This window comes from Salvelinus sp. IW2-2015, linkage group LG5 (genome assembly GCF_002910315.2).
Source record: "Salvelinus sp. IW2-2015 linkage group LG5, ASM291031v2, whole genome shotgun sequence".
NCBI lineage: Eukaryota > Metazoa > Chordata > Actinopteri > Salmoniformes > Salmonidae > Salvelinus > Salvelinus sp. IW2-2015.
Genome location: NC_036844.1, coordinates 31,753,267 through 31,767,391, shown reverse-complemented (window position 1 = coordinate 31,767,391; position 14,125 = coordinate 31,753,267). Strand labels below are relative to the sequence as shown.

The 14,125-nt window shown below is 40.7% G+C and overlaps 2 protein-coding genes and 1 long non-coding RNA gene across 4 annotated transcripts in view; all 3 read left to right on the top strand.

The window, feature by feature from the left end:
• LOC139027782 (uncharacterized) overlaps positions 1–14,125 on the top strand; it is a 663,342-nt gene that overhangs the window by 335,369 nt on the left and 313,848 nt on the right. The gene's annotated exons all lie outside the window — the stretch shown is intronic.
• slc22a6l (solute carrier family 22 member 6, like) lies at positions 3,712–9,786 on the top strand. Of its 2 annotated transcripts, none has more exons than XM_023988201.2 (11): positions 3,712–4,257; positions 4,422–5,023; positions 5,161–5,264; positions 5,534–5,688; positions 5,814–5,982; positions 6,074–6,197; positions 7,918–8,033; positions 8,133–8,347; positions 8,458–8,566; positions 8,792–8,995; positions 9,109–9,786. In XM_023988201.2, the coding sequence occupies exons 2-11, from the start codon at positions 4,604–4,606 to the stop codon at positions 9,200–9,202; spliced, it is 1,710 nt and encodes a 569-aa protein (XP_023843969.1). In that variant the 5' UTR covers positions 3,712–4,257; positions 4,422–4,603; the 3' UTR covers positions 9,203–9,786. The 2 variants fall into 2 exon arrangements, with proteins under 2 accessions (XP_023843969.1, XP_023843970.1); XM_023988202.2 differs by having other exon boundaries at positions 3,712–4,299.
• Positions 11,904–13,402, top strand: cox8a (cytochrome c oxidase subunit 8A). Its single transcript, XM_023987189.2, has 2 exons — positions 11,904–12,099; positions 13,164–13,402. Exons 1-2 carry the CDS (start codon positions 11,983–11,985, stop codon positions 13,257–13,259), a joined length of 213 nt encoding a protein of 70 aa, XP_023842957.1. The 5' UTR covers positions 11,904–11,982; the 3' UTR covers positions 13,260–13,402.

The window sequence follows — 14,125 nt, the reverse complement described above, 5'->3', positions numbered from 1 at the left end:
ATGTCCGGATACATTCAACTACATTTGGTTGACCTCAGGTCTCCCACTGGAAGCCTGAGGTCGGGGGAGCGGGGGAATCTTTCAAATAGTGCACCTCTAACTTTGTACAGTACTAATGCAAATAGTAATACAATTAGTTGTGCAATTTAGTTTATGTGTTTCTTGTTTGAAGCGCAATAGTGTAATCATCAGGTTCTCTTCTTTATAAGTGTATTGTTCTATTTGTGTATTTGTGTGATATATGATTTGTTATATTTAGTTTTATTTGTATGTTTTTTGTTAGCAATAGGGCAATAGTGTAATAATTCAATTATATTTTTTATTTGTATTTATATACTACAATTTGTTTCTATTTGTCTTTGTTACTTCTTTTTGATATTTATGAGTCTTATTTTTGTATATATTTTTTATATTAATATAGTTTTATATGTTATGATCACTTATTTCTGTTGTTCCAAATGTCTGAATAAAAATGACAGTTAGTGCAGAATGGTGCTTTTTCTGTTGGTGGGTGGGCTGATGGGGGGGTTCGCCCAGGGAGCCATACAACCTAGAACTGCCACTGCTTACCAGTGTGTTCCCTGTGTTCTAGTTTTTGGTTTTTCTTAGTCTTCCCAGTTCTGACCTTTCTGCCTGTCCTGACCTTGATCCCATCCTGTACCTGCCTGACTCTGATTTGGATTACGACTCTTTGCCTGCCTTGACCTACCGATTGCCTTCCGTCCTGTACCTGCCTGACTCTGATTTGGATTANTTGACCTACCGATTGCCTTCCGTCCTGTACCTGCCTGACTCTGATTTGGATTACGACCATTTGCCTGCCTTGACTTACCTTTTGCGTGCCCCTTGTACTGTAATAAACTCTGACACTCGTACTATCCACCTCTTGTGTCTGCATCTGGGTCTTAGCCTGAGCCGTGATAGGTGAATATTTCCAGATTGACAGCCAATTGACAGCCCCTTTTGTAGGCCTGTGGATCTATCCTCCCCCCAAAAAAGAAAAAACACTTAGTTGGTGTCTCAACTTACTATGGTGCAATTTCAAAATTTGTTTGTATATCGGCAGGTTTTCTATTGCTATGTGAGCGTCACGAATACGCAGGGAGTCATGAAGCATGTGCAGAAAGAGAGTTTAATAACAATGATGAAAGGCAAATGAACAAAACAGGAGATGCATACTCTACATGAAAGCAAACCAATACTGTCTGATGACTGAGGCTACTGAGGGCTAAATAAAGGGAAGGTAATGAAGGTGATGATGTGTGTAATGATGGGGAGCAAGTGTGTGTAATGATGGGGAGCAGGTGTTTGTAATGATGGGGAACAGGTGTGTGTAATGATGGGGAGCAGGTGAGTGTAATGATGGGGAGCAGGTGTGTGTAATAATGGGGAACAGGTATGTGTAACGATGGGGAACAGGTGTGTGTAATGATGGGGAACAGGTGTGTGTAATAATGGGGAACAGGTGTTTATAATGATGGGGAGCAGGTGTGTAATGARGGGGAGCAGGTGTGTGTAATAATGGGCAACAGGTGTGTGTAATGATGGGAATATGTGTGTGTAATAATGGGGAGCAGGTGTGTGTAATGATGGGGAGCAGGTGTGTAATGACATTATATAATGAACAACAAAAAAGGAAAATGATAAATGGAAGAATGACATATTACACCTGAAATAAAATACTGAATGGAAATGTAGCTTGTCAATTACGCTGATTTAGTTAAAACATTTAATTGCAAATATTACTTACCCAAATTATGCCTACAATCTTCAGTGAAAATAACATGATTGAAGACCAACTTTTAATGAATTACCACATTGTAAATGAAAATGATATGGATTACAACAACATTTGTGATAGACAATTAAAATATCATTATGATGACACACTTTGCATCTGTTTCTTTGGTTAAGATAGCAACTTCCAAATAATAAGAAATTACTTTCCCTATTTCTTTCCAATTCAGACGTAGGCGCTTCAATAAAGTACAATATGCCACTGTAGGCCTACTGGCCGACTTACTTTAGCCTGTAAGTAAATATAAAGGTTCACTATTGATTGTTATCACGTTGTTCTACAGATAAATAAATAATCTCCGCTATCCTCACAACATTGTAAATGTTACTCTTCACTACTAGCCTAACAACGAACAGTTCGTCACGCATAGACAATCATGCACAATCACGCCAAGTTGTATGCTGTTTGTAGACTGTTGTTTTGTTTTGGAAAGGGTTAAATAAAACAATTCAAATATCATTTGTGCAACTTTAAATAACTTTTTTTTTTTAGATCATTTGATTAAAAATAAATGACGATTTAGTTAAAAATGTTAAATGGGCAAGAAATTGTGATATTTCATTAAGACAAGTAAAATCATTAACGGATTACATAAATCGGAAACGAAAAATGTATCCTACACCATGACTTTTCCATTCATAAAATGTGTAGGGTTGCCATATTAGAGTTTCCATGGTAAACTATGCAATACTTTATTTCAGTTGTGTAGGGTTGCCATATTAGAGTTTCCATGGTAAACTATGCAATACTTTATTTCAGTTGTAAGGAATGATTGTCAAATAGATAAATCGCCCTTAGTCTGCTAAAATCGCAGGATTCCACTTCTCATGATAACTACTAGAGGGCCAAATAGTCTTGAAAAAACTTGTACTTACCACAAATGCCTCATTTGCAAAGTTCGGCGTATTGTACATTGCTCTCTGTTACTCTTTTTATGTAATGGCATTAGCACAGTATACATGATCCCAATTCTAAGACAGTGACAGTTTGAAAAAACAAAAAAGTAGATTGTGTTGATTTATAGGGACATTGAACCATGTTGCGCGCCGTAGTTTAAAAAGTCTGTGGATTGTGCTCAAACGAAAAAGTAATACCTTAATTCCTCCATCTTTATGCATCTTTATGCACCTTTGCCATTGAGATCAACTGTGTGGGTGACTTCAGCCCATATTGATGGTGTAACGGTCCAATGCGACTGTTTTTTATCTCAATCTCAAATCATTTCTGGGTAACAATTAAGTACCTTACTGTCAAAATTTGCCCAACACTTGTCTGTCCATCACATGTAAACACCTAGCTTGCCTGCTCCCAAGCAAGCTGCTCTATCCACACTGATTGTTGAAGTCATTTAATGAGCTAAATGGAAAAAACTGTTGATTTCACAGGTTGAAAAAGGAACAGGAAGGAACAATATAAACCTGTACTTTTTGGGAGTTCGAACTGGTTCAGAACTTTATTTTGCTGGTAGGAACAGTAAAACGTAACAAAAATATTGTGGTTCTGTTCAGAACAAAACGATTGGAAAATTATTTTAGGAACTCTCTTTGTGGTTGGACTTTGCTGCTGTTATAACTGTGGAGTGAGTTATTTTATGCAACAGTTACTGTCCTTGTCTTTGCGCTTGTCTAATATCTAATCTTTCTTGTCTCAGAAATATTACAAAATATGATCTCTTTGACCGACTGTCACCATGCAGCATACCAGCAATAATTGTTCCAAAAAGTCAGTTATTTGCCAATCTTAATCCCCTCCCACAATCCCCAACTAACACACACACACACACACACACACACACACACACACACACACACACACACACACACACACACACACACACACACACACACACACACACACACACACTAACCCCTTCACTCACACTAAAATATAACCAATCAAGACGTTGGGACATCTGTATATACAAAAGAACTCTAAGTGTGTGCCTGTGTGTTCAGTATGATGGTGTTGACTCTCCAGTGGACAAGGGATTAATGCCACACAGCAAGGACTCTCCTTCTCCCTCAGCGGTCCATGGAAAGAGTAGTTAAGACCTCGAGCGGTTTAACTGAGCAGGTTATAATCCAGAAAGAGTCTATTTCCTCAGAAAAGCCATAGAAATTCCAGAGCAGATTAACTAACAATGCGTAGCAAAAGCACTGTTTCTTTTGGCTGTTGTTAAAGGGAACTTTTTAAATATAATGTAACATATTGAAGTGAATGGTCTGAATGGACTCCATGGAATCTTGGTCTCTCTCTGAAAAAAACTCTTGCTGTGAAGGCTGTGTTTGTTCACAGTAGGATGCTTGCTAAAATCTGGACTTTTCTTCAACAAAGGCAAGGCTGGTGCATAACGGAATCTATATAACAGCTTTTGTGTCTCAAGTGAAGTATTTGATTTATTTTGAAGTCAAACCTTTTAGATGTACTTTGTCCAGATGTTCTATAATGGGAACGAACAGGTATGTTTACATCTCTGCTTCCACTGGATATTCTTGTCTGAGGTATTATTTTTGCACATAATCTGATTATAAAAGAATAAGAGTAAACATCACATCACAATGAAAATGATTGCAAGTACTGCTATACTTCTTCCCATTAATGTGCTTCTGTACTTCTTTCACAGGTAGGCTACAAATCTCATCAAGTGGAGTAAAACATTTTTTAAACTTGTTTTTTTAACTTGAGTGTTTTTACTCGCTGGCATTTTTAGACGTGTTACAAAAGAAGTTGAAGAGGAGAATCACATTCCTTGCTTCAGCAACTTCTCTTCTCAAGCAAACCCACTTCTAGTTGTGTCTCACAGCCATGGCCTTTGGAGACCTTCTAGAACAGGTGGGCAGCACAGGCCGCTTTCAGGTCCTGCATGTCACCTTGCTCTGTATGCCCATCCTTATGATGGCCAGTCATAATCTGTTGCAGAACTTTGTGGCCTTAGTACCCCCCCACCGCTGCAGTGTCCACAGGAACCTGTCCCTGTCTAGTCTGAGCCCGGAGCAGGTTCTGCTGCTCACCGTGCCCCAGGACATTAAGAACAGCAGGCCGGAGAGATGCCTGCGGTATGCTGCGCCCCAGTGGCAGCTCCTGTCAGAGAATGGGACCTACAGTCCAAAGGTGGAGCGAGACAGTAGTAATGATACTGATGACCTTCTAGATGCAGAGCTGCAGGGCTGTAAAGATGGATGGGAGTACAGCATGACAGAGATGAGCTCCACAATTATCTCTGAGGTAACAATCATGGATAAGGTTTACGTAGTAGTTTTATATGCGTCCAAACAAAAATTTGAAAGAGAACAACGACAAAAATAATTGTGGATGTGTTTCAAACTGTCAGTTATATGTATTTTCTCTTCTTCTCTTGTCAGTGGGACTTGGTCTGCGATCTTCGCTCGTTGAAGCAGATGGGACAAACCATTTATATGGGAGGGGTGCTTGTGGGAGCTGTAATCTTTGGGGGACTGTCGGACAGGTACCGCTTTGCTTTTCTTATTGAATAGATCATCAGATCTCGATTGTCAGATAATTTCTGTTTTTCTGTTTCGATTCTAAGGCCTGGTTTCTCTCTTTGATATTTTGTTGGCTTATCTCAGACAAGGCCATACCTCTTCTGCAAAGACAGGCCTCGAAAATACTGGAAGTATGCAGCTGCAGCAGTTATTCAGATACTACACATGGTATTGTACTCTTCAGGGATTAATGGCCTCTGTACCCACTCTCTCTCTCTCCGTTCTGTCTCAGATTTGGACGGCGTTTCCTGCTGCTAATCTCCAACCTGTTGATGGCAGTGGGAGGGACGTGTGCTGCCTTCTCCACCTCATTCTCCGTCTTCTGCCTCTTCCGCTTCATCACTGGCATGGCCCTTTCTGGCCTGGGGCTCAACTCCTTCTCTCTCAGTACGTTACAGGAAGGGCTGGGTAGGCAGTGGGCACTGCAGGCTAAGGTGGGAAATGTTCAAGAAGAGAGAGGCCCACCCACCATGTAATTACTCTTTCCGTCTCTCTGTTTCTCTCTCCTCTAGTTGTGGAGTGGATTCCCACAAGAGTGAGGACAGTGGTGGGTACAGGGACAGGCTACTGTTACACAATGGGTCAGCTGATCCTGGCAGTAGTGGCCTACTACATTCGGGACTGGCGCTGGCTAACGCTGGCTGTCTCCGTACCTTTCTACATCACCTTCCTCTACTCATGGTGAGACCCAAAGGATTGGAGCAGCCATGACACTTTACCTAGTAAGACTATTTGATTATAACATGTTGTTTACCACATCTGACTTGTGCAGGTGGTTCCTGGAGTCTGCAAGATGGCTCGTCCTGACCAGAAAGTCTGAGCAAGCGGTCAAAAATCTCAAAACAGTAGCCCGAATCAATGGACGCCGTGAAGAGGGTGACAGAATCAATCTTGAAGTAAGGAACTGTGTGTTAATGTGTGTGTGTGTACCTGCACTTACAGTTAAAAGTTTACATACACTTAGGTTGGAGTCATTAAAACTTGTTTTCAACCACTCCACAAAATTCTTATAAACAAACTATAGATTTGGCAAGTCGGTTAGGACATCTACTTTGTGCATGACACAAGTAATTTTTCCAACAATTGTTTACAGACAGATTATTTCACTTATAATTCACTGTATCACAATTCCAGTGGGTCAGAAGTTTACATACACTAAGTTGACTGTGCCTTGAAACAGCTTGGAAAAATTCCAGAAAATGATGTTATGGCTTTAGAAGRTTCTAATTGACTAATTGACATCAATTGACATCATTTGAGTCAATTTAGAGGTGTACCTGTGGATGTATTTCAAGGCCTACCTTCAAACTCAGTGCCTCTTTGCTTGACATCATGGGAAAATCAAAAGAAATCAGCCAAGACCTCAAAATTGTAGACCTCCACAAGTCTAGTTCGTCCTTGGGAGCAATTTCTAAATGCCTGAAGGTACCACGTTCATCTGTACAAACAATAGTACGCAASTATAAACACCATGGGACCACGCAGCCGTCATACCACTCAGGAAGGAGACGCGTTCTGTCTCCTAGAGATTAACGTATTTTGGTGCGAAAAGTGCAAATAAATCCCAGAACAACAGCAAAGGACCTTGTGAAGATGCTGGAGGAAACAGGTACAAAAGTATCTATATCCACAGTAAAAACGAGTCCTATATCGACATAACCTGACAGGCCGCTCAGCAAGGAAGAAGCCACTGCTCCAAAACCGCCATAAAAAAGCCAGACTACAGTTTGCAATTGCACATGGGGACAAAGATCGTACTTTTTGGAGAAATGTTCTCTGGTCTGATGAAACAAAAATAGAACTGTTTGGCCATAATAACCATCGTTATGTTTGGAGAAAAAAGGGGGAGGCTTGCAAGCCAAAGAACACCATCCCAACCGTGAAGCACGGGGGTGGCAGCATCATGTTGTGGGGGTGCTTTGTTGCAGGAGGGACTGGTGCACTTCACAAAATAGATGGCATCATGAAGCAGGAAAATGATGTCAATATATTGAAGCAACATCTCAAGACATCAGTCAGGAAGTTAAAGCTTTGTCACAAATGGGTCTTCCAAATGGACAATGACCCCAAACATACTTCCGAAGTTGTGGCAAAATGGCTTAAGGACAACAAAGTCAAGGTATTGGAGTGGCCATCACAAAGCCCTGACCTCAATCCTATAGAAAATTTGTGGGCAGAACTGAAAAAGCGTGTGCGAGTAAGGAGGCCTTACAAACCTGACTCAGTTACACCAGCTCTGTCAGGAGGAATGTGCCAAAATTCACCCAACTTATTGTGGGAAGCTTGTGGAAGGCTACCTGAAACGTTTGACCCAAGTTAAACAATTTAAAGGCAATGCTACCAAATACTAATTGAGTGTATGTAAACTTCTGACCCACTGGGAATGTGATGAAATAAATCAAATTTGAAATAAATCATTCTCTCTACTATTATTCTGACATTTCACATTCTTAAAATAAAGTGGTGATCCTAACTGACCTAAGACAGGGAATTGTTACTCAGATTAAATGTCAGGAATTGTGCTAAACTGAYTTCAAATGTATTTGGCTAAGGTGCATGTACATTTTCGACTTCAACTGTATGTGAAAGTACTCAGTACTGTCTCTGTGCSTCCAGATGCTGCAGGATTCCATGAAGAAGGAGATGTCCTGCTCACAGGGCTCCTACTCTGTAGTGGACCTGCTCCGCACGCCCACCATGAGGAACATCACCATCTGTCTCAGTGCTGTCTGGTATGTCTCCTCTACTTCTGCCTTTCACTATGACAAAGTGCTGCCCAAAAATCCCTTCTAAATGAAATGATCATGACACCCACTTTGACATTCTTTAAGGTTCTCCACCAGCTTCGCCTACTATGGTCTATCTATGGATCTGCAGAAGTTTGGCGTGGACATCTACTTGATTCAAGTGATATTCGGAGCGGTGGACATCCCTGCCAAAGTAGTGGTTACAGTGTCCATGAGTATATTTGGGCGTCGGCCCTCACAGTGCGCTGCACTCATATTGTCTGGAGTCACCATTTTGATCAACATATTGGTGCCATACGGTGAGGTGTTTTTGTCTGTGTCGGGTGTCATTGTGCTCTTTTTGGATGTCATGGCTAACAGCACTGGTGTGATTTCATTGTTGTCTTTTGTTGTTATCGCTTCCGTTCAGAAAAACAGACAGTGCGCACCACTCTAGCCGTGCTGGGTAAGGGGTGCCTGGCCGCGTCATTCAACTGCTGCTACCTCTACTCTGGAGAGCTGTACCCCACCGTCATCCGGTAATTCCAACTCTACCAATGACACCCATCACCCACAGGAGGTTTCAGTTGACTATAGTATTCCAATACTGACTGTAAAATGTATGTGTTTTTATATGTAATCTTTTTACCTGTTTATTAGCATTAGGCACTATTGTGATGAAGATGAATGCAAATGGGGAAAAATGTATTCTGTTCAGGTGTCTGATGAAATTTGATAGTTGGGGATTCTCTTCTGTGCCGCAGGCAGAATGGCATGGGCTGGGTGTCCATGATGGCTCGTGTAGGAGCGATGGTGGCCCCCATGGTGCTGCTCCTTGGGGAGGCTGTCCCGTGGCTGCCTGGCTTCATCTATGGGGTAGCCCCCATCTTAAGTGGGGTGGTCGCCATCTATCTGCCAGAAACACTTGGTGCACCGCTACCCGACACTATCCAGGATGTGGATGAGAGGTAAGTCGAGACACAGTCTCAATAGCAATAGAATATTGAACACTGTACCAGGAGTAGCAAAGTGAGAACGACTCCCAACTGCAAACTAGCTTCCTTTATTTTCTTTCTTTCAGAAGTTGCAAGAAAACAATCCCCAATGCCTCGCCCAAGAAGGAGGAGCTGGACATGAAAGATACCAATAAAACCCTGTTCAAGGAAGCTGCCTGAAGACTCATCAAATGTTACTGACCTTGCCTGTATAGTCTAAATAGATACTGCAGTTGCTTGCTCTACAGTTTTTTTCACAAAGACTGTAATGTAGCAATCAATATTGTAAGTGGTCCACTGGTGTAGGAGGAAATGACCATGATTTGTTTGGAAGACTGATGAACTATGAGCTATGTAGAATAATGGAATGATCTGCTGTGGTCCGCTGTGGTCTGTTTAACATTAATATTTCAACAGTAAAACATGAATTAATGGTAGATTGTGAGTAAATAAATATATGCTACAGTATATTGTGTATTCTAACTACAACTTTATTTGCATTTTTCTATGGGCCAGGCCTATATTTTTATGTTCTATACTAGTATGCATTCATTAAAATAATGACAACCTTATCCTCACCTTCTATCAGTATGATCAGTATGAATGGTCTTAGCCATGTGGCTATATTGTTTGTGACTGTGGCACAATTTCCGTTACAGTCCATGAAACTGGTCATCTTGACTGGGCATGGTATTTGTAGCTGGAATCGGTTTGTGTAGCTTAGGCCTACAGTATATCAGGTAGAAAATAAAATGTCAGATGTCGTCCTGTCTCCGTATTTTCCTAGAAAACAGGGAGGGTGAAAATGCAATCATATCACCTAAATAAAAGATGCTACACATGGTCAGTGTTTAAAAGATCAGAAGAAGATCAGATAGATACCCATACATAACTTTTTTTTAGGACATGATGCCCAGAAAGTGCAAAGTTGCGTATATGTGGGGCTACAACACCCCTACCCTACATTGAACATGCTTTTTAAGTCCAGGACTCGAGTAGGCTTATTTTGGTCCAATAAAAAAATACAGATTAGAAAAACTCCCTAAAAAATGTCCCTATGGTTCAGACTTTAAGCAAAGGGTATAGAATTTAATCACGGTGAGAATGCCATTTTTAAAAGTTTGGCAAAAACAAGTTGGTCTCAAAAGAGTGTTCTCGCTGGCAATGAAAAGGGGAGTATCCTAGTATGTACAGTACCAGTCAACAGTTTGGACACACCTACTCATTCAAGGGTTTTTCTTTATTTTGACTATTCTCTACATTGTACAATAATAGTGGACATCAAAACTATGAAATAACACATATGGAATCATGTAGTAACCAAAAAAGTGTTAAACAAATCTACATTTATTTTATATTTGAGAATCTTCAAAGTAGCCACCCTTTGCCTTGATCACAGCTTTGCACACTCTTGGCATTCTCTCAACCAGCTTCATGCAGCTGGAATGCATTTCAATTAACAGTTGTGCCTTGTTAAAAGTTAATRCGTGGAATTTCTTTCCTTCTTAATGTGTTTGAGCCAATCAGTTGTGTTGTGACAAGGTAGGGGGTATACAGAAAATAGCCCTATTTAGTAAAATACCAAGTCCATATGATGGCAAGAACAGCTCAAATAAGCAAAGAGTCCATAATTACTTTAAGACATGAAGGTCAGTCAATCCGGAAAATTTCAAGAACTTTGAAAGTTTCTTCAAGTCAGTCGCAAAAACCATCAAACGCTATGATGAAACTGGCTCTCACGAAGACCACCACTGTAAAGGAAGACCCAGAGTTACCTCTGCTGCAGAGGATACATTCATTAGAGTTACCAGCCTTAGAAATTGCAGCCCAAATAAATGCTTCAGAGTTCAAGTAACAGACACATCTCAACATTAACTGTTCAGAGGAGACTGCGTGAATCAGGCCTTCATGGTCGAATTGCTACAATGAAACCATTAGTAAAGGACACCAATAAGAAGAAGAGACTTGCTTGGGCCAAGAAACACGAGCAATGGACATTAGACTGGTGGAAATCTGTCTTTTGGTCTGATGAGTCCAAATTTGAGATGGTGGGAACTCATTCAAGACTGTTGAAAAGCATTCCAGGTGAAGCTGGTTGAGAGAATGCCAAGAATGTGCAAAGCTGTTATCATGGCAAAGGGTGGCTACTTTGAAGAATCTCAAATATAAAATATATGTTGATTTTTTTAACACTCTTTTGGTTACTACATGATTCTATAATTGTTATTTCATAGTTTTGATGTCTTCACTATTATTCTACAATGTAGAAAATAATAAAAATAAAGAAAAACCCTTGAATGAGTAGGTGTGTCCAAACTGTTGACTGGTACTGTATATAAATAGCTAAACAGGTGGAGCTGAAAACACCTGCCCTGGATGATGGGTCGTCACTGCTCATTCACTAACATTTCATCTTCAGAACTCAATCTGACGTAGAGCTCACTGTTTGCACTTGACAACAAACTTTTTCAACACACCTCTTTTCCACCATCTTCAACAGATTCAGATTCAACCTCTGCCTCCCTCATTCTCTTCAACCCCTCTTCCTCTCTTTCTTGCCACCTCAAGTGACGCCATCTCTACTGCCACTCCATCATCTCTGAAAAGACATTCGCACACCGGTAGTCGTCTTGTATGATAACTACAACTACCATAATGCTGTTGGGATATCACAGAATTACCTCTTTGGCCTATCAACTCGGTTGTCACTAGTTACCACACCCACACATTTCAAAATTCGCTATATCCTAAAAATTCATGAATTTATTTCCTTGCTTCTTTGTCTTAATTTAATTTTAGGTATATGGTTATGTTTCAAATCTGATTTTAAGAAGGTAAATTGTAGAAATAGGTGGGGTTTAGCCATAATTATGACTTTGCCGCTCTGGTAACTAGTAACAACCGATCACCACCGCAACCCACTTCCCGACCATTACAGAACATTGCTCTACTCCACAGTTATGTCTGGGCTCCTCAGAACTATTTKAACCCGCACTGCTCTGGCACTGCGGGGACCCACYATCACCCAGAGGGCCAGTGTCTTCACCAGACCGGCTAAAGACCCTCTCGGCCCTTCCGTAAGTTGGTAACTTTACCTGTGGTCGTGAAACAGGCAAGAAGCTCGTAGCTGTTGAGGCATAAGCCATGTTGGGCCTGCTAGTTAATGTTAGCTTGCTAACCGATAGCTGAAGTTGTTTAGCGTCATAGCTAGCCAGCTAATTCCGCGGTGGTAGCGATGACACGAGTGTTGCATATATTTTATTTTAGCTAAACATAAATTGAACATTTTAGAGTTGAACTGGAAGGTCACATTAGACAGTTAACTGTAGGTCAGTTCATGACAGGCTGGGCAGGGATGCATAGCTACTATGGCAAACTAACGTTAACTAGCTGACATTTTTTATTTAACCTTTATTTAACTAGGCAAGTCAGTTAATAACAAATTCTTATTTACAATTACGGCCTAACCCGGAGGACACTGGGCCAATTGTGCGCCGCCCTATGTTACTCCCAATCACGACCGGTTGTGATACAGCATGGAATCGAACCAGGGTCTGTAGTGACGCATCCAGCACTGAAAGCAGTGCCTTAGACAGCTGCGCCACTCGCGGCACCAGATTGCGGGATGTCGGACCTATTCCTGTTTTGTTTCTTCCTTTTAAAAATACATCTAATTTAGCAACTTTCCTATCAATGTAAAACTTTCTTTCTTTTTATGATAATAATTTGCAAACTTTTGTTGGTGTGATAATCTGCAYGGTCGTGTTAGCTATGTAGCTTGCTAACATGGCTAACCACTGATTCATCAGCAACAGGGCAGTGATCAGGAGAATATCCATGATGGGGGCATTGTAGTTATGCCCCTAAATACATGTGTTAGGGGTCTATCCAGTGAACTGAAATTCTCAGAACAGAGATAGAAATGTAGCTAAATAGCTGCACTTAAATATCGTTTTGCAGGTCAGGAGTGTCCATATAGCCTTTTCCATCTGACATGATTCCTTGTACCACATGACATTGAGAAGTAATCATCTGTTTGACACGTTTGAACATTCTCATTCTGTAACATTACACAACACCCTCAACATTGCACCATGCCATGAATAACCTAGTCCTGTTTACTCTACCATCCTTTCTATAGGAGACCATCATCGGACTGGGCCTGTTCGCACTGGCTATCCTGGGACCTTCCGGTTGGATTCTCGCCAACATTGAGGACTACAAGAAGAAAGATTAACCTAACATGAACTCGTGTTAATGGATGTTCTGTACATTCTCTACTTATTCAAGACCCTCCTGGGACCATCATTACTTCAAGAACTCTGTGGAACAAATCCCCAACCTCCATGAACTACCTCTCCATCTCCACTTTACCCTCCTCACTCCTAGTTTACTCTTCAGCCCTTTGGAGAACCGTCTGCAAATAGAATGGCTGCACAACATCTCAATAATTGTGAATTTTAATTGAACAAGCAGTATGTTACAAAAATAAAACATAATTCAACTTTAAATATTCTAGTCTCAAATGTGCCTGTTTGTCAAGTGCCTCTCAATGATGCCAACACCACTCACTAAATAGCCTGGAGAAAAATAAGCTATAAACTGTCTATTTGATTTACTAAGTGTACTTTTGAAGTTACTATAAATCATTTCACATTCCTGTAAAGAATGTTATTTTTGGGTTACCTTATGATGTGGTAAGAAAGTAGTCTGGGTACTGGTCTTTTTAGCTAACATTCCACCCTTTGCTACTCCTGTAAATTACCTAGTGGAATGTTAGCTAAAGAGAGCAGTACCCATTCTAGTAAGAATGTACTTAAGCACTGATCTTCAAATGGGTGTATTTCATTCTAGTATCCACTTTTTTTCTTTCTATAGGCTTCAAATTTATTGAAGCCCCTTGCTTCCAAAGTGTGTCTAATGGTGATGTAAATTATGATTTCATTACAAAATGATCAACAGCACCATCTGTTGGCCAATAGCTGCTATTACAAGAACACGCTGCAATTGAAATGACAGTTTCTCTCAATTGCTAAAACACTAAAACCCATTGGCTGACCAAAGTTCTCAGTTGCCTGGACTCATTTAGCTAATTATGCAGTC